Source organism: Brachyhypopomus gauderio, chromosome 2 (genome assembly GCF_052324685.1).
Source record: "Brachyhypopomus gauderio isolate BG-103 chromosome 2, BGAUD_0.2, whole genome shotgun sequence".
NCBI lineage: Eukaryota > Metazoa > Chordata > Actinopteri > Gymnotiformes > Hypopomidae > Brachyhypopomus > Brachyhypopomus gauderio.
Genome location: NC_135212.1, coordinates 6,547,278 through 6,565,444, shown reverse-complemented (window position 1 = coordinate 6,565,444; position 18,167 = coordinate 6,547,278). Strand labels below are relative to the sequence as shown.

Genomic DNA, 18,167 nt, shown 5'->3' with positions numbered 1-18,167 from the left:
TAGTCTTGACCTTGGGTGCTCCCTTCCTAAGCATCCTCTTCCTCAGTCTGAGATTACCATAGAGATGTTTCTGTCCTGGAGATGTGTGCTGCCGTTCCCAGGTGCAGATGTGCACATTGCACAGTATCTAGGCTTACACTATATAGCTGTTGCTTATTGCTCTAGTGGTGTTGGCTTGGCAGTAGTGGTCCTGCTGGAGGCTTTAATATGCAAATGTGCTCTGTAACTAATTGCGATTGACCAATTTCAAATGTTCCATATAAATATTCAAAGGGTGTTGAGATGAATCACATCAGCATTATCCAACGAGTGTAAATAATTTTAGACAAAATATTTTGGGTGGCAATCACTAACCATGTCTCCATTTAGGGTAGAGGTATAGGTAGGGTATGTGAGGGTAGGGTATGGTAAAGGTTGGGTAAGGTAAAGGTAGGGTAGGGTACAGTATAGTAAAGGTAGGGTATGTTATGGTAAAGGTAGGGTAGGGTATGTTATGGTAAAGGTAGGTTAGGGTATGTGAGGGTAGGGTACGGTATGGTAAAGGTTGGGTAAGGTAAAGGTAGGGTAGGGTATGTTATGGTAAAGGTAGGGTAGGGTACGGTATAGTAAAGGTAGGGTAGGGTATGTTATGGTAAAGGTAGGGTAGGGTATGTGAGGGTAGGGTACAGTATGGTAAAGGTTGGGTAAGGTAAAGGTAGGGTAGGGTATGTTATGGTAAAGGTAGGGTAGGGTATGTTATGGTAAAGGTAGGATAGGGTATGTTATGGTAAAGGTAGGGTAGGGTATGTTATGGTAAAGGTAGGGTAGGGTATGTTATGGTAAAGGTAGGGTAGGGTATGTTATGGTAAAGGTAGGGTAGGGTATGTTATGGTAAAGGTAGGGTAGGGTATGTTATGGTAAAGGTAGGGTAGGGTATGTTAAGGTAAAGGTAGGGTTGGGTAAGGTAGTGGAGGTTTAGCTTAATGTAGAATCTATCACAGTTTTTAGTCTGCACTTGTATGTAGTTGTGTATGCATTGGAAAGCAAGCTAAGTTTATATGTGAAGCTTTTTTCATTTACAATAGCAGTTCATAGTGTTAGAAGGTTGGCTGGTTGAATCACCAGTTCTCACAGAGATGTTCTGTGCCTCTCTCGAACGCACTCTGAACCTCGAACACACTCTGAACCTGGATCACAGGCTAGCTGTGGCTGCAGAAACGAATGCTCAAACACCACTGCTACTAATCCTAGAACAGTTGGGGAAAAAAACAACATGCACACACATTTACTCTCAAGCCTCATTAGTTTTGCTGCTACCGGCACCATTTGGGAGAACACCTGTCCACCTGCCTGGCCAATAGGAGATCAGGATAGGGTGGGCAGCCAATAGGAGAGCAGCCATGCGACTAGACAATGTGGACAGTTGTCACAGCACAGCGAAGGACCTCAGCCTTTACCATCAGAGCTGGAGAGTGAATTAATATATAGAGATAGACTTGTAGACAACTCTCTTGTCTCGCTCTCGCTCTCTCGCTCTCTCACTCTCTCATTGCCCCCACCCTCTCTCTCACAGCCCCCCCCCCCCCCCCCCCCCCCACCCGTGTCTGACTCTCTCCTGCACGTGCGACATGTTATATAAGTAGTGATGCCACTGATGTGGTGATGTGCAACTGTCGTGTTCATGCCTAGACAGGCCAATCAGATATTAGGTGTAATAATCCCTCACTACATGGCCACACGTCAGCGCTGTACCTGGCCACACGGGAGCGCTGTAACTGGCCACAGCTGCTTTGCTGTTGTCCTTCAGGCTCCAGGGAGCTTCTACAGAATCTCAGTGTTCCTTTGGCCAAAGAATTCTCCCTCGCAGGGAGGCACTTTCATTAGATCCACATGCGCTGGTCAACTTATTGGCTCATAAGTTCATGATGCAGGAATATTTGGCGGAGACTCCGGCTCCGTGAGTAGTGTGGGCTGCTGCTGGTCATTTCTGTGTTGGCATAAGTGGTGTAGTGTGGAGAACGGTCAGCACTGACGACGCTTCCCTGCAGAATGTCGGACGAGGCCATCTAGTGCTTTCAAACCACCTCCAGGTTCTCTGCGTCTAGGGCAGTGGAGCAGATGGTGGGCCTTTTCTCCCACTCGGTGGCTTCTCTGTGTATTATGAAGTGTATGAGTTGGAGGTGTGGGGGTGGAGGGTGGTTAAAGGTGCTGTTTCACCCCCGTTTCTACTCCCCCCCCACCCTCTCTGGAGTGTGTACCTCTCAGGTGTCTGCAGAGAGGGTGGAGAGTGGGTGGGGGCTGTCTGAGGCTCACTGGTAGAACATCCCGGGTTTGGCCAGGCCAGCCGCAGTGTGGCGTGCCTACGCACATTTTAAAATGCCTCCCTCTCCTCTCTCCCTCCCTCCCTCCCTCCCTCTCTCTCTCTCCCTCCCTCCTTCTCTCTCCCTCCCCCTCTCTCTCTCTCCTTCCCTCTCTCTTTCTCCCCACACCTCTCTCTCTCTCTTTGTCCTTACTTCACCTGAATGGAGTTTTTCCTCTGTGCAGAACCAGACAGATGAGTCAGGCTGGCACACCTACCTGTCCCTCTCTCTCTCTCTCTCTCTCTCTCTCTCTCTCTCTCTCTCTCTCTCCTCTCTCTCTCTCTCTCTCTATCTCTATCTCTATCTCTATCTATCTGTTTTTCTCTCTGTCTCTCAGGTCTTCTTGTCTTTTGCAGGAACCTGTGAGGGAGAATCATGGTGGGGTGGGGGGGCACTTTAACCAGATTTCCCCCATTAGGGCATTGAGCTAGGAACAGAGAAAAGCTACTGCAGTCTGAGCCTGTCATCCACAGTAATCAGGAGTCCAGAGTAAAAGATGGAAGGGATGTTTTAAGCAAGTATTTAACCTAGAGTGCTTAAAGGAGAATTGACCTGCTCTGTATGCATATATGTGTGTGTGTGTGTGTGTGTGTGTGTGTGTGTGTGTGTGTGTGTGTGTGTGTGTACACGCGTGCACCCATGTGTGAGTTTGTGTGTGTGTGTGTTAGTGCTTGCTGGACTCTTCCAGACACTGAAAGCAGACGTGTATCTGGGCTGACTGCTGATGAGACGTGTTCACTGAGAGAGGGAACATAAGTTGCATGTGCTCACTGGAGAACACGAGACTGTGTGAGAGAGAAAGAGAGACTGGCAGACGAGAATCTGAGTTCTGTTCTTCTGTATGCAATTCAGCTCCTTTGGGGTGGGGGTGTTGTGAGTGTGTTTAAGAGTGAGAGACTGTGTGTGTGTGTGTGTGTGTGTGTGTGTGTGTGTGTGTGTGTGTGTGTGTGTGTGTGTGTGTGTGTGTGTGTGTGTGTGCGCGATCAGTGTTTGGAAGGACCAGACTGAATGGTTCAGAGGCCCAGGAAGGGCCATCAGGTGCCCATGCTATGTCTCCATAGTAACACACTGAGTAAGGGGGTCTGGAAGGGGGTTAAGTCTGTCTAGCTGGCCCCGCCCCCAACCCCACCCCCGGTTCCTTACCCAAACTCTCTGGCTGGCTGAGTGTAGACGGCTCCTCAGAGGGGCCACCGGCCAGACACGCCACAGTTGCCACCAGCAACGCAACCACAGCCAGGAGCATATCTCTCCCACCATCCACTAACACAGACCTGCAGGACACGAGAGAGGGAGGAGAGGGAGGGGAGGAGAGAGAGATAGGAGGATGACGCAGAGAGAGAGAGAGAGAGGATGACGTGGACGGGGGAGAGAGAGAATGACGTGTAGAGAGAGAGAGAGAGAGAGAGAGAGAGAGGATGACTGGGGAGAGAGAGAGATGGTAGAGGGATACAGGGAGGGAGAGAGAGAGATGGTAGAGGGAGACAGGGAGGGAGAGAGAGAGAGAGAGAGAGAGAGGATGACTGGGGAGAGAGAGAGATGGTAGAGGGATACAGGGAGGGAGAGAGGGAGAAGTAGAGAGACTGAAGAAGGGGCTGCGGGGGTAATTGGCTCCACCCTTGTTCCACCTGCTGTCCTTGTGCTCTCCCAGCACGACACTGCCTGTTACATAACACCCCCCCTCTCAATCGCCCCCCCCCCCCCCCCCCCAATCTCTCTCTCACTTTCCCTGACCCGTTTCTGTCTCTGTCTGACTCCCACTAACACACTCTCTCCACCATCCTCACGCCTCTTACACCGGCCACGCCTCTTACACCGGCCACGCCTCTTACACCGGCCACGCCTCTACCTGCACTCTTGTCTCCTCCTCATCCTCTCCTCTTGCTGTACATGGTACATAACTGGACCAATTACAGTTTATATGAGTTGCATAAGACACGCTATTGTGTAAAATATGTAAACAGTCCTTTATACAAAATATAGCACTGTATATGTAGTTGGTTTCACTCTGCAGTCTGGGGCCCATGCAGGAGGAAACTGTAACACAACCATGTATCATGCAGCTTGGACACGTGCTGCTCTGAGAATCTGCTACCCTGCACCCACTTCTCTCAGAACAACATATATGTAAAATACGTGTCTCTGTAGTAACACACTGTGTGAGGGGCTCCAGGCACAGGGGGCGGAGTCAGTCCATGTACCCAGCCCTTGCTTCCGGCTCAGTAACACAACCCCATGACCCCATGACCCCACAACACTCTAACCATTCTATACACGCGTGTGTGCATATGTGTATACAAATACTCACACACACTGGATAGTGAATGTATTCAGTGCCCAATGGATACAATTATAACCATTCAAAATCAAATCTGCAACGCTTTGTGTTGAATGGATATAATTGCCATATTTACGCATTAATATACACTTGTATAATATGTACAATTCCCACTAATGTTTTTTTTTTGAGAGTTTCAAAAATGTATTAAAAATCAAAAGCTGAAATCACTTTTTTACAAGACTGTTCAGACCTGTTGCTATGGTACTGCCAGCCGTGGTCAGGTGCTCCCTGCTTGAGTTCATTTTTGTTGAGATGTATAGGGTCCTATACATTTTTTTTTCCTCAGTCTCCATTTGAATTCTTCTCATTTTATTTATATAGTTCGGAAAGTTAACAGTTTTTCCCTTAAGAACCAGAAAATATTGTATTGGTATCGCCTCATTTTGTGTTGGCACGGTATCGTATGTAGCATATTGGTATTGTACCTCATTCTTTTAGTGTTGTGTCGTATTATACTGTATTGCATTGTATTGGTATCATATTTTCTATTTCCAACCATGTTAAAACTGCAGTGAGATACTTTGGCTTAACTGTCATATTCAGATGGAGATCACTTAATAAAAATTGTAAAGTTACAAAAACAAATAGACTGTTCAGGGCTCTCTAATCAGAAATCAAAAATTGTAACATGGTTTAGCTTTATTAACCAATCATAAGACATCTCTACAGTGAGGCTCCACCCTGCTGTTCAGCTATTTTGCATGTAAAAACAGCATACGGAGCATGCCTAGCTAAACGCAACGCATATCGGTGTTGGGGGGGCGGGACTATGAAGAAAGGTTTGGGTAGAGGGCGGGGCTTAAGGCACAGGGTGCACTCATTCAGTGGCTAAGTTTGGCAGAATTTGGCAAGAATTGCTAAATTAACTGCACAGAACATCAGTGCTTTCAGCTGCTTTAAGAGCCTCGTCTCTCGTTCATTTTCTTGTGCTGTCTCTGTCCGTCGTAGGGCACTGCACTGAGGAAGACGCTTCTGACACACTACTTCGGTACACAGCGACCACACCCCAAGGCTCTGGACTACGGCAGTGGAGGAGTTTGCTCCCCTGGAGGTAGAGACCCTCGTGAGCTCCAGACTTCCCTTCAAATGCACACTCACCAGTATAAACATCACATGTGCTGTAAGATGGCCATGAATGCAGCTTTGAGCACACGTGTCATGAGGTTATGACACGCATGCTCAAAGCTACAGTCATGACCATGACACACGTGCTCAAAGCTGCAGTCATGACCATGACACACGTGCTCTACACTACCTTCATGACCATGACAAACGTGCTCTACACTACCTTCATGACCATGACACACGTACTCTAAACTACACTCATGGCCATGACACATGTACTCTAAACTACACTCATGGCCATGACACCTGTGCTCTAAACTACACTCATGACCATGACACGTGTGCTCTAAACTACACTCATGACCATGACACGTGTGCTCTAAACTGCACTCATGACCATGACACGTGCGCTCAAAGCTGCACTCATGACCATGACACGTGCGCTCAAAGCTGCAGTCATGACCATGACACGTGTGCTCAAAGCTGCAGTCATGACCATGACAGGTGTGCTCTAAACTACACTCATGAGTCATGATCGTGACACACGTGCTCTAAACTACACTCATGACCATGACACCCATACTCTAAACTACGCTCATGACCATGACGCACGTGCCCAAAGCCACCCTCGTGTCACGTGAGCTCCCAGCTGCACATTGTTCTTCCCAGGTCAGGAAGTAGAGGGCTCGTTAGTGCTCCAGAGCCAGGAAGCACGTGTAAAGTTTCCTGTACATTTTACATAATTTATATGAACAAATTAACATATTGGGATTACCATATGCCTTGCAGTAAGTTAAACCTATACTGGGATTTGGATAAAGATTGACCTCCATTTTGACAAATTAATTTTTGAAATGAAACCTGAGACTCCTCCATAATTCCAGCACAACCTAATGTTTTATTTCTCAGAGCGATTTTGCAGCTTGCTTCCTTTTATTGTGATCACCGTTAACAAACGATATATTTGTCAGTACTGATTGGGTGCTTAGTGTAAGCTCTCTGTCTGAGAGGTCAGTCATCTTTGACGGTAGCTGCAGAAACACTCACACAGGCAGACATGGACCCTGCAAATCACGCTTAATGTAAGAGTGGCTGGTCTGTGTGTGTGGGTGCATGTGTGTTTTGGCTCTGTGCAATGAGTTACTGTTGTGTGTGTGTGTTGGGGTGTGTGTGCACATGTGTATGTAACCATTCAACGATGAGATGGTGTTTTCACTGAGAGAGGGAACATAAGGTGTGTGTGTGTGTGTGTGTGTGTGTGTGTGTGAGAAAGAGAGAGAATCTCATCTGCTAGTCTCTCTGCGTTCTTTTCTCTATACTCCTGCTCTCTCTGGTGGGTGTGTACATTGGGATGTTTATGTGCATGTGCTGTCTTTGTACAATGAGTTACTGTTGTGTGTGTCTGCATGTGCACGCTTCCCTCCCCGTGTGTGTGTGTTTGAATCTATACAATAATGAGATACGTGTGTGTGTGTGTGTGTGTGTGTGTGTGTGTGTGTGTGTGTGTGTGTGTGTGTGTAAGGGGTGTTGAGGGGGTTTGTGCATCAGTGAGTTATGTAATGTGCTGTAATCGTCCATGTGTTTGGAGAGTGGGGCTGTCAGGCTCATGGCTGGGTGGTTAAAGCAGAGATCAGTGGGCCAGATCCGCCACATTCTCCTCTCCTTGAGTAATAAGTGACTCACCTGCAGGGGTGTTTCTGAAGCCACCGTGCAGGGAGGGATGAGGAACAGGATGCACCTGAATGTTCATGTGGTGTGTTGCTGGGGAGGGCTCCAGGAATAAGCTCATCACACTGGAAATCCCAAGGAATTACTCAGATTGAAGTGTGTGTGTGTGTGTGTGTGTGTGTGTGTGTGTGTGTGTGTGTGTGTGTGTGTGTGTGTGTGTGTGTGTGTGTGTGTGTGTGTGTGTGTGTGTGTGTGTGTGTGTGTGTGTGTGTGTGTGTGTGTGTGTGTGGTTGGTGTGTCAGCATGCCCATGCACTTGTTTATCTCTTTAGATGTACTGAACATGGATCCTACAAGATTGTGAACTGAGGGTACTGAAGGTTCAGGTTATTTAATGTTAAATGCCTTTAACAGTCCATTAAAGTCAGTGCAGTTTATTCTGATATGCAAAATGGATGTGGGCATGCATTTAGAAAACAAACGAAAAAAGAAAGCCAAGTTCAATTCAGGCATAGAATTATACAGCTGTGGTTTTCACAAAAATGATAATGTTCCACCAAGATTGTAATAGCAAACTGTGTGTGTGTGTGTGTGTGTGTGTGTGTGTGTGTGTGTGTGCGCTCATTCAGTCGGTTCTCCAGGGCAGGACTCTGACAAGCCTGGCACGACTCTGGGGGATATACAGTGTCTGTTGGATAGCGTGGGAGCATCCGAGTTAGTCATCGATCTCATCGTCAACACCAAGAATGACCGTGTGTTTGAAGAAAGCATCTTACTGGGTATTGCACTGCTGCGGGGTGGAAACACACAGATACAGGTACGCACCCCCACATACATAGATATACATACACACACACACACACATACACACAGGCTGCTTAGACAAATGCCGCAGACATCCCTCGCGGACGCTGCATTTCATGAATTTATGGGTTGTTATGCCTCCCATTCCGCCCACCTGCGCTCTCTCTCCCCTACAGAACTCTTTCTACCATCAGCTGCACAAGCAGAAGAAGTCTGAGATGTTCTTCAAGGTTTTCTACGACCACATGCAGCTGGCACAGAAGGAGATCCGCTCCACCGTCTCCGTCAACATGTTCGACGTCGGCAGCCGGAAACGGGAGGAGGAGGGAGAAGTTTCCACTTTCAGGCTTAAGAAAGGTGGAGCAGCCCCCACTGCCTCCACACACACACACACACACACACACACCTAAAAAAATGTGGAGCACCGCCCACTGCATCCAAACACACACATACACACACATGTTCACATATGAATGTGCATACACACAAGCACACGTGAACACAACCATCAAGCACGCATACATACACTCATGCACACACATGGTATCTCACACACACCCCTGTCTTCTAATCACTTCTCAACACTTTTACAATTCTGTGCTTCCCTACCAGTTCACATAAATATACTCGACGGGGGGGGGGGGGGGGGCAAAACCTTGTTTGACTCCTGTAACCCTCAGAGCAGTGCTGACCTCTGCTGACCGCTGCCTTTACACGGCCAGCTGATTGGTTCATGTGGCCTGATTCCTGGGAAGAGTCTTATGGACTTAGTGTTGTGTCCAGTGTAATGCACATTCAGTCAGTGACACGGTGTCATGTGATCAATTCAGACCACACAGTTTGTGCCCTGAACCATGAGTAGTTCAAGATTACGGAAAGATTGCAATTTGTTAAAAGTAAATCATATATACCGTGGAATCATCATACGATCTTAAAAGCCCTTAAACAAAACCATAAATAATGTCTTTACTAAAAAGGGCGCTTTTAAGACTAATTTAGATGATGACTTAAGTGCCAAGTTCACAAGCTCTCCCTGTGAAGGACCTGTGTGAACGCCCGCGTGTGAATGAAGCCCTCCTCAGGTTCAGTAGAACCTGTGTCATACCTCTGATCAGACCTCCTGCCGTAGTCCAGGGTGGAGGGATCTCTCCCCAGAACGAGCACAGTCCAACTAGACCACATTGCATCCGTCAGGTTTTTCCAACTGTGAAATGTGTTGTTGGGGGAGGGGGGGAAAGGTCAGTCTTGTTGAGAGTTCGTCTCACGCTGTTCTCTGCAGTCTGCGTTTCACCTGACCTTTCCATAGTTAGAATTCTTATGCGACACTTTTGCGAGACGTGTGCTGAGGGGTGTGACGGGCTCTCTGCGCGCAGGCCGGGACTCCCTGCACCTGAAGGAGGAGATGCGGGGGCAGCTGAAGGACGCCTCCTCCGCCACCTCCAAGGCCTACAACGCCTACCGCAAGGAGGGCGACCCCGACCAGGAGCACGGAGGGGACGAGCTGGAGGACGAGGCGGAGGAGGTGCAGATGAGTCCCGCCATCACCATCATGAAGCCCATCCTGCGCTTCCTACAGCTGCTGTGCGAGAACCACAACCGCTACCTGCAGGTACGACGTCAGTCACACACACACTCACACACACCTGTGCGCCCACAGCCACCAGTACACTGTACTGCTGCAGAGCATCATTTCTCAGCCCAGAGGATCCTGCAGACAGTCCAGCTCCCAGTTCACCTGCACCAGGTGTTTGTCCAGCTCCCAGTTCACCTGCACCAGGTGTTTGTCCAGCTCCCAGTTCACCTGCACCGGGTGTTTGTCCAGCTCCCAGTTCACCTGCACCGGGTGTTTGCCCAGCGCCCAGTTCACCTGCACCGGGTGTTTGCCCAGCGCCCAGTTTACCTGCACCGGGTGTTTGTCCAGCTCCCAGTTCACCTGCACCGGGTGTTTGTCCAGCTCCCAGTTTACCTGCACCAGGTGTTTGTCCAGCTCCCAGTTCACCTGCACCAGGTGTTTGCCCAGCTCCCAGTTTACCTGCACCAGGTGTTTGTCCAGCTCCCAGTTCACCTGCACCGGGTGTTTGCCCAGCTCCCAGTTTACCTGCACCAGGTGTTTGCCCAGCTCCCAGTTCACCTGCACCAGGTGTTTGCCCAGCTCCCAGTTCACCTGCACCAGGTGTTTGCCCAGCTCCCAGTTCACCTGCACCAGGTGTTTGCCCAGCTCCCAGTTCACCTGCACCAGGTGTTTGCCCAGCTCCCAGTTCACCTGCACCAGGTGTTGGCTTCTTCATGTCTGAGCACGCTTGTGTTGCCAGTTGACTGTCTGGAGTGCCCTAAAGGCAGTGCTGAGAAACACATCTGTGAAGGCTCTCCGACTCGGTAACACCTGAGTAGGCGAGAAGAATTGAGATGAGAATACGGTTCATGCTGGGGGCTGCAGTGTTGCAGTTCTAGTAGAGTTCATTCAGGGGTGATTACGGCCCGGTGTGTGAGAGCTCTAATGTCGGACCGTGTTCGTCCGTTGCAGAACTTCCTGCGGGACCAGAACAACAAGACCAACTACAACCTGGTGTGCGAGACGCTGCAGTTCCTCGACTGTATCTGTGGCAGCACTTCTGGTGGCCTTGGTCTGCTGGGGCTCTACATCAACGAGAGGAACGTGGACCTGGTGGGACAGACGCTGGAGACCCTCACAGAGTACTGCCAGGGCCCCTGTCATGAGAACCAGGTAGCCCAGACCCTCTGAAGCCCGCCTACTCACCTGGCCCCGCCTCCTGGCCCCACCTCCTGGCCCCGCCTCTTGGCCCCTTTTGCACTGTGATGAAGGGTTTCTTCTCTCTCCTCAGTCGTGCATAGCCAAGCACGAGTCCAACGGCATCGACATCGTCATCGCTCTCATAATCAACCCCATTGAGCCACTGGGAAAGAACCGGATGGATCTCGTGTTGGAACTGAAGGTATCTAGTCCAGAGTACCTCACCACACCTCCTAGACCACATCTCAGCATGGTGGCTTGGTGGTTAGCACGTTTGCCTCTCAGCACTGGGGTCTTGGGTTCAAGTCCCTTTCTGAGTGGAGTTTCCATGTTCTCCCTGTGTCTGCGTGGGTTTCCTCCGGGATCTCCAGTTTCCTTCCACAGTCCAAAAACATGGAGGTTAGGTAAATTGGCAGTCCCAGACAAATTCTCCCTAAGTCTGTGTCTCTCCCTGAGTGTGTGTCTGTGTCTCTCTCTGTTCAATAAAAACAAGTTGTTGTCTGAGTGTGTGTGTGCTTGTGTGCCCAGTGGTGGATGGTGCTCTGCCACTAGGGTCTGTCCTCTCTCCCCTTCCTGCACCCCATTCAGTCCCCCAGGGGGCTGTGGATCCCGGTAGAGAGTACGCTGTGCGCAATTGGCTGCCGCTTCTCACCGGTGTGTGATTGGTTGTCTGTAATGTAGCTGTGTTAACAATTGTAAAGCGCCTTGGGTATCTAGATAAGGCGCTATATAAATTGAAACATTCATTCATTCATTCATTCATCTCCTGCACATCTCCACACCTCCATGATCTCCGTACTCTTGAGGCTAAGCCCTACTCTACCTGCATGCATGGATCTCTTTATGTATGTGTAGATAGGTTTTTGTGGCCCTCACTACGTTGCCCACAGGTGAAATGGTTGCTAGGGCAGCTCTGCAAACCTCCGTCTCAGGTGCTGAAGTGTGTGTGTGTGTGTGTGTGTGTGTGTGTGTGTGTGTGTGTGTGTGTGTGTGTGTGTGTGTGTGTGTGTGTGTGTGTGTGTGTGTGTGTGTGTGTGTGTGTGTGTGTGTGTGTGTGTGTGTGTGTGTGTGTGTGTGTGTGTGTGTGTGTGTGACCAGAATAACGCCTCCAAGGTCCTGCTGGCCATCATGGAGAGTTGCCGTGACGGTGAGAACGCGGAGAATATCCTGGACAAGATGAGACCCAGTGAGCTGGTGAGGCTGTGGAACACACACACATAGCCCCCTACCACTGTGTGAACATGCACACACATACAACCCACACATACCCCCCCTACCACTGTGTGAACACCACACACACACACAGCCCCCTACCACTGTGTGAACATGCACACACATACAACCCACACATACCTCCTTCTGCTGTGAACATATACACACACACACACACACACCACATGCCCTCCTACGACACACACGGGGGTGGGCGTTCTTCAGGTGGAACCCCTGGAATTATTTTGTGTGTGTGTTTGTGTGTGTATACATAGATTAATGTGATTAAGGACGCTTATGAACAAGGAATCGAGACCGAGAGTGATTCAGAGGCTTCAGGAGAGCCCATCAGTCCTAAAGATGTTGGCCACAATATCTACATCCTGGCACATCAGGTAGGCGGGGCCTTAAAGGCTGTCATCAACACGCTCCCTCAGGTGAGCTCGTTTGCTGAGTGCAGTGCTGAGCTCTGAGTTTTTCCTGATTATCTGGCTGTGGATCGCTGTTGTTCGGATGCGCTGGTGCAGGAAGACGGCAGCCAGCTCCATCTTCACGTCTGCCTGGTGCTACTACTGAGCCCTGTGTCAGACAGGCTATTTCTGTCCCAGCGATTTAGCAGTCTTCATTAAAACCCAGCACTGCTCCAGCTCCCTGTTCCCTGTACGGTTTCATGTTTTACACTCTCGCGCGTGCGCACCCACACACAAATGTGCACAGAAAATGATTGTGTTCTGCTGGAGTTCAGTGTAACGGGGTCAGGTGGGGTCACGACCTTTTGTCGAACAATGCTGTCAGCAGAGCCGTCTACAGCAGAGCCGCCCGCCTGTGCTTCTCACACGCGTTCTCCAACGCGGCTCCCCACGTGACAAACAAGCAAACGTGACCCCAGAGACCTGGGCCTCTGCGCTGCGTGTGCCGTCCCAGACGTGTGGCGCACGCACAGTCGGAGGTAGCGTCACGCTCTGATCCGCTGACACACCCAGAGCAACAGACTGCTCTTCATATTTTGAATCCCTGCGATGTTCCAAGTCAGTCTGGATAAATGCACAAAAGTACAAGCCGTAAATGTAAACAAGCACTGTGCGACTCTGTAGACATGTGTACAAACCACAGAGACACGTTTGAGGGCCCAAACCTTTAGACTGGAAAGAGCCCAGATGTCCTGAGCCCTGCAGTCCCTGAAGACAGAATGTTTGTCTTTCTGCATGTGCTCGTTCGATTCTGTGCTTTAGTGATTGGCTGTTCCTGACCCTGATCTTTGCTGCAATAATACTGCGTAGTAACCCTTGTAGTAACCCATTGTAGCCCTTGGGTTGGGTCACAGCACTGTAGAGTCACAGCACTTGAAGGTCGGTCTTTAAAAAGGCAACGGATTTGTGTATTAATACAATGCTGCAGTGAGTCTTATCAATCCTGTTAGAAGTATTAGAAGTGTGTGTGTGTGTGTGTGTGTGTGTGTGTGTGTGTGTGTGTGTATGTGTGTGGTTTTTCAGTTGGCACGGCACAAAAAGTCACTGCAGCAGTCTCTGAAGCCCAAAACAGATACCGATGTCGAAGGAGAGGACTCGCTCAGATACTACGCCAAACACACTGCTCAGATAGAGGTATACACACACATCATCATGGCCACCATCTTTCTTCTCCTAGATAAACCGATAGTCCTTTCTCAGACTTATCTTACTACATTTGGCCTCTTCAGACTTTGAGCCTCCTTAGAACTGCTAATGACTGTTCTGAGATCAGATCCAAACGCAATGAACTGTCCCTCAGTTTAATGTTACGTGATTGGTTGGCACTGATCCTCCATCTGCATGACATCACAGATTGTTCGCCATGACCGCACTATGGAGCAGATTGTGTTTCCTGTGCCCAATATCTGTGAGTTCCTGACTGAAGAATCTAAAGTGCGTGTGTTCACCACCACGGAGCGCGATGACCAGGGCAGCAAGGTCAATCACTTCTTCCAGCAGTTCGACGACCTCTACAACGAGATGTGGTGGCAGAGGAAAATGAGAAGTATGTTTTGTTGAATACAAGAAAAACCATTCTTAAACCATTCCATTACGACCTTTATACTTTTATAAACACAGTATGTACTAATTAATTACTTTTGTTTATGTTGTTGTGCGTGTGCGTGTGCGTGCGTGTGCGTGTGTGTGTGTAGATAACGTGGCTCTGTTCTGGATCTCGAAGCATATTTCTCTGTGGGGCAGTATCTCCTTCAACCTGGCAGTGCTGCTCAACCTGACCGTAGCCCTCTTTTACCCGTTCAAGGACGATGGCTATGAAGGTAGTGCTTCCTTTTTGGCCCCGCCTGCTCACGCACGCCACGTGTGCTAGCTGTGCTGTTGTAGTCCAATGAAAAAGGCTCTTCTGGTTTCTTTAATGTTGTTTTGGTGGTTCCTTGGTTAGGCCAGAGTGTGATGCTCATCTCTGCGTGTCCAGCAGGTGTCCTGCCCCCCATCCTGTCGGTACTGCTCTGGGTGGCGGTGGCCATCAGCACTGCCCTGCTCTTGGTCCTGCCCAGACGAGGGGGTATCCAAGCCTTCCTGATGTCCATGATCCTCCGCTCCATCTACACCGTGGGCCTGAGCACCTCCCTGTGGCTGCTGGGGGCTGCCAACGTAAGACCTCCTACCTTCTCACGCTGTGTGCCAGGGTGCGCCAGGGCCTGCTTGCTAGTGTTCCAGAAGCTCCTCCAAACCGTAGATCTCCAACAGAAGAGATGTGAGACACAGCCTGAAGGTCCAGAGACGTGTTCCTGCAGTTCCTCTCAGTCTTGTTGGCTTTCGCTTTCAGGCCATTGCTGGTCCCAGTTTAGATATGCATCCTCTCCAGTATATGAACATGTGTACGTTACTGTGTATGTGTCTGTGTGCGTGTCTGTGTGTGTGTGTGTGTGTGCGTGTGTACCCCATGTCTCCGGCTGGAACCTCCTGCTTGCACAGGTGTTTGACAGGCCTGCCACATGTTAATGATTCCCAATGTGATTGGTCAAGGTGCTGCTGATTCAAGTGACTTGGCAAACCCCTGGGTGCATGTTTATTCATTGTTATTATTATTGTTTATTCAGTTATTTGTTTGTGTTTGGACACATCTTTTGCTCTTTTCTCTCAGCTGCTGAATAAAATCATCTTCTTGGTGAGTTTCGTGGGGAACCAGGGTACGTTTACTCGGGGCTATAAGGCCCTGGTCATGGACGTCTTCTTCCTCCTGCACGTCGCCTACGTCATCGTCTGCATGCTCGGCCTCTTCGTGCACGAGTTCTTCTACAGCATCCTGGTAAACGGAGACCCACCGGGACCAGAACCCCCACACGGTGCCGCTTCTCTCTGGGACCCGTCTCAGGATCTCAGCTAGAATATGCTAATGCGAAGCAGTTTCCCCAGATGATACACGCCCGTTTTCATTTACAGTCATGTCCCAGGCGCTCACGTTTGCTTACAGACTCTTCTTGTCTGGTTCTCTCTCCCCCCCCCCCCCCCCCCTTTGTAGCTGTTCGATTTGGTACGCAGGGAGGAGACCCTGCTGAACGTGATGCGGAGTGTGACGAAGAACGGGCGCTCCATCTTCCTCACTGCCGTGCTGGCCATCATCCTCGTCTACCTCTTCTCCATCGTGGGCTTCCTCTTTTTTAAAAAAGACTTCCTGATGGAGGTGGATCCCTCCCCCGCACTGGGTATGCTCCGCCCTGCAGACCACTAGGGGGGGGGGGGGGGGGGGGGGGCCTTATGGAACACACTTTAATATTGTAATAGAGTATTGGATGATACTGGAATAATTAATTTCTTGGAGGGGGTTGTGTGTTCTGGAAGGTCTTTACTGGATTACTTGTTTTGGTGGAAGCAAAGCAGAAAGTGTACGATGTACCGCGTACACACTCCTCTGTGTGTGTGTGAATCATGTGCTGTTTTCCTGATAACTCCCCACGTGCCATGCCTATTTAGTGAGGGGTGTGTGTGTGTGTGTGTGTGTGTGTGTGTGTGTGTGTGTGTGTGTGTGTGTGTGTGTGTGTGTGTGACCTGTTAACACATGTTCACCTGGTGTATAACCCAGCAGTGGTCACACTCCCTTACGTAATCCCATTCGTTCTGCCCTACCATCGGGCACATGAAGAGCACTCGCACACACACGCGCACACACACACACACCCCCACACACACACCCAGACACACACGGCTGCACATGATCCAGAACATCCTCTTTCCTCCGCAGTCATGCCCACGTGAACAGAACAGATCAAACGGGCTTAACTGGATGAGGTGTGTCAGCTCACGCTTCCTCATCCCACGAGAAGTCGAGAACCAGAGAACATGGCAGAGGGCAGCAGCACAGCACGGCCGCCCGCCCTCCTGCCCCGGCTACAAACGCGCGGCCCGCGGGGGGGCACTCTGGGCCCCGGCCCTTCTTTAAGCTCCCTCACGTGGAGCCGGTCAGGCCGGGCGGTGTGGGGCGGTGTGGGGCGGTGTGGGGCGGTGTGGGAGAGGACGCTCCACTTGGGTTTTAACTCGGTTTTCTTTCTGGCTGGTCTGTCAGAGAGGGTGAAGATGCGTGGAGCCCCAGCGACGCTGACCTGTGAGATGGAGCGGTGTCCCCCTGCCCCCTCCCACTACGGTAAGCCTGCTCCTCCTGTGCACCGAGCGCCCCCCCCTTCCCAGGGTGGCTAAGCTAGAGTGGCTCACTGGAGGAGAGATTCAGTCATGTTAGATTTGAGAGGGTATCATGGGGGAGTGTTTATTAGGGCGAGCAGCAGCCTGAATTTTGCCCCAATTCGCTCCCATTAGAAGACAAACAGCACAGCATGTTGATGGTGAAGCTCTGCCTGTCTGTGCTGACCTCTCTTACTGACCTGTCTGTACTGACCCCTTCACCCTCATCCCCCAAGAACAAACTCTTGAGATAAATGTAGGTCAACAGGTAAAAACACACCAAATGTCTCCATGGACTACCAGAGCCGGTACTGGATAACCAAGGTTCTTTAGACTACATGTCCACATCAGAACCAAGCATAATGATTGGCTGGTAAGCCATTGATGGCTTAGTGTTGTGCGGTATGGATCCTGGAGTCTGTGCGTGACTGATCATAAAAGACACAGGCCAGTGTAGCCAACTTCCTCTGGATCAGGGCCACGCCCCCGCCCATTATCATTGGAGGGCATTATCAATTGGTTCCCAAATTTGTGTGTGTGTGTGTGTGTGTGTGTGTGTGTGTGTGTGTGTGTGTGTGTGTGTGTGTGTGGGTGGGGTGTGTCTGCTGATCTGTCTGTCCATCCATGTTTTTTGAGGTTGTGAGTGAGGGTCTGCCTTCTGTCCAAAAGGTTATGTAGTCAAAACAGTCTGCCTGGTTGCCAAGGCAATGACCCCTCTCTTTCTCTCTCTCTCTCTCGCTTTCTCTCTCGCTTTCTCTCTCTCTCTCTCTCTCTCTCTCTCTCTCTCTCTCTCGCTTTCTGTGTATGTGTGTGTGTGACTCATGTGATTCTTTGTTGCGAGGTACTGTGAATCTCTGTAGATCACCTGTGCCTCTGGGTGTCCACACGTGTCTCTCTCTCTCCCTCCATTCTGTCTCATACTAACATTTTTTGTGACTTTCTCTGACTTTTCTTCTCATTCAACTTTTTTCCTGCTCTAACCTTTTTCAGAGGTCATTTTCTCTGTGTTGTTGGTATTTATCTGCTTTTATAAACACAGTATGTACAGAAGGAGGCTGGAAGGTGGTAGTCTGTGAATCGCAACGTCTCCACGGTGATCAGTACACTGTGAGGAACTTCAAAAAATGTTTTGTGCGTGTGTGTGTGCGTGTGTGTGTGCGTGTGTGTGTGCGTGTGTGTGTGTGTGTGTGTGTGTGCGTGCGTGTGTGTGTATATGTGTGTGTGTGTGTACTCCCTAGGCAATATGGAGGAAGAGGAGGACAGTGCGGAGCATGTGTGTGACACTCTGCTCATGTGCATCATAACGGTCCTCAACCACGGACTCCGTAATGGTGGTGGCAT

General features: G+C 49.9%; 1 protein-coding gene across 4 annotated transcripts in view; it reads left to right on the top strand.

Moving 5' to 3' along the window:
• Positions 1-18,167, top strand: part of itpr2 (inositol 1,4,5-trisphosphate receptor, type 2) — a 59,387-nt gene that overhangs the window by 32,634 nt on the left and 8,586 nt on the right. For 2 of the 4 annotated variants that reach the window (XM_076984765.1, XM_076984754.1), the window contains exons 38-53: positions 5,626-5,728; positions 8,039-8,226; positions 8,390-8,570; positions 9,587-9,822; positions 10,738-10,938; positions 11,057-11,167; positions 12,064-12,159; positions 12,453-12,572; positions 13,671-13,781; positions 14,001-14,193; positions 14,342-14,467; positions 14,623-14,801; positions 15,295-15,459; positions 15,673-15,856; positions 16,714-16,791; positions 18,065-18,167. The exon at positions 18,065-18,167 is cut by the window's right edge and continues 31 nt beyond it. In XM_076984765.1, the coding sequence (XP_076840880.1) occupies positions 5,626-5,728; positions 8,039-8,226; positions 8,390-8,570; positions 9,587-9,822; positions 10,738-10,938; positions 11,057-11,167; positions 12,064-12,159; positions 12,453-12,572; positions 13,671-13,781; positions 14,001-14,193; positions 14,342-14,467; positions 14,623-14,801; positions 15,295-15,459; positions 15,673-15,856; positions 16,714-16,791; positions 18,065-18,167 (2,375 nt within the window). The remainder of the gene's footprint in view (positions 1-5,625; positions 5,729-8,038; positions 8,227-8,389; positions 8,571-9,586; positions 9,823-10,737; positions 10,939-11,056; positions 11,168-12,063; positions 12,160-12,452; positions 12,573-13,670; positions 13,782-14,000; positions 14,194-14,341; positions 14,468-14,622; positions 14,802-15,294; positions 15,460-15,672; positions 15,857-16,713; positions 16,792-18,064) is intronic. The other 2 variants (XM_076984761.1, XM_076984748.1) reach the window with 1 other exon arrangement.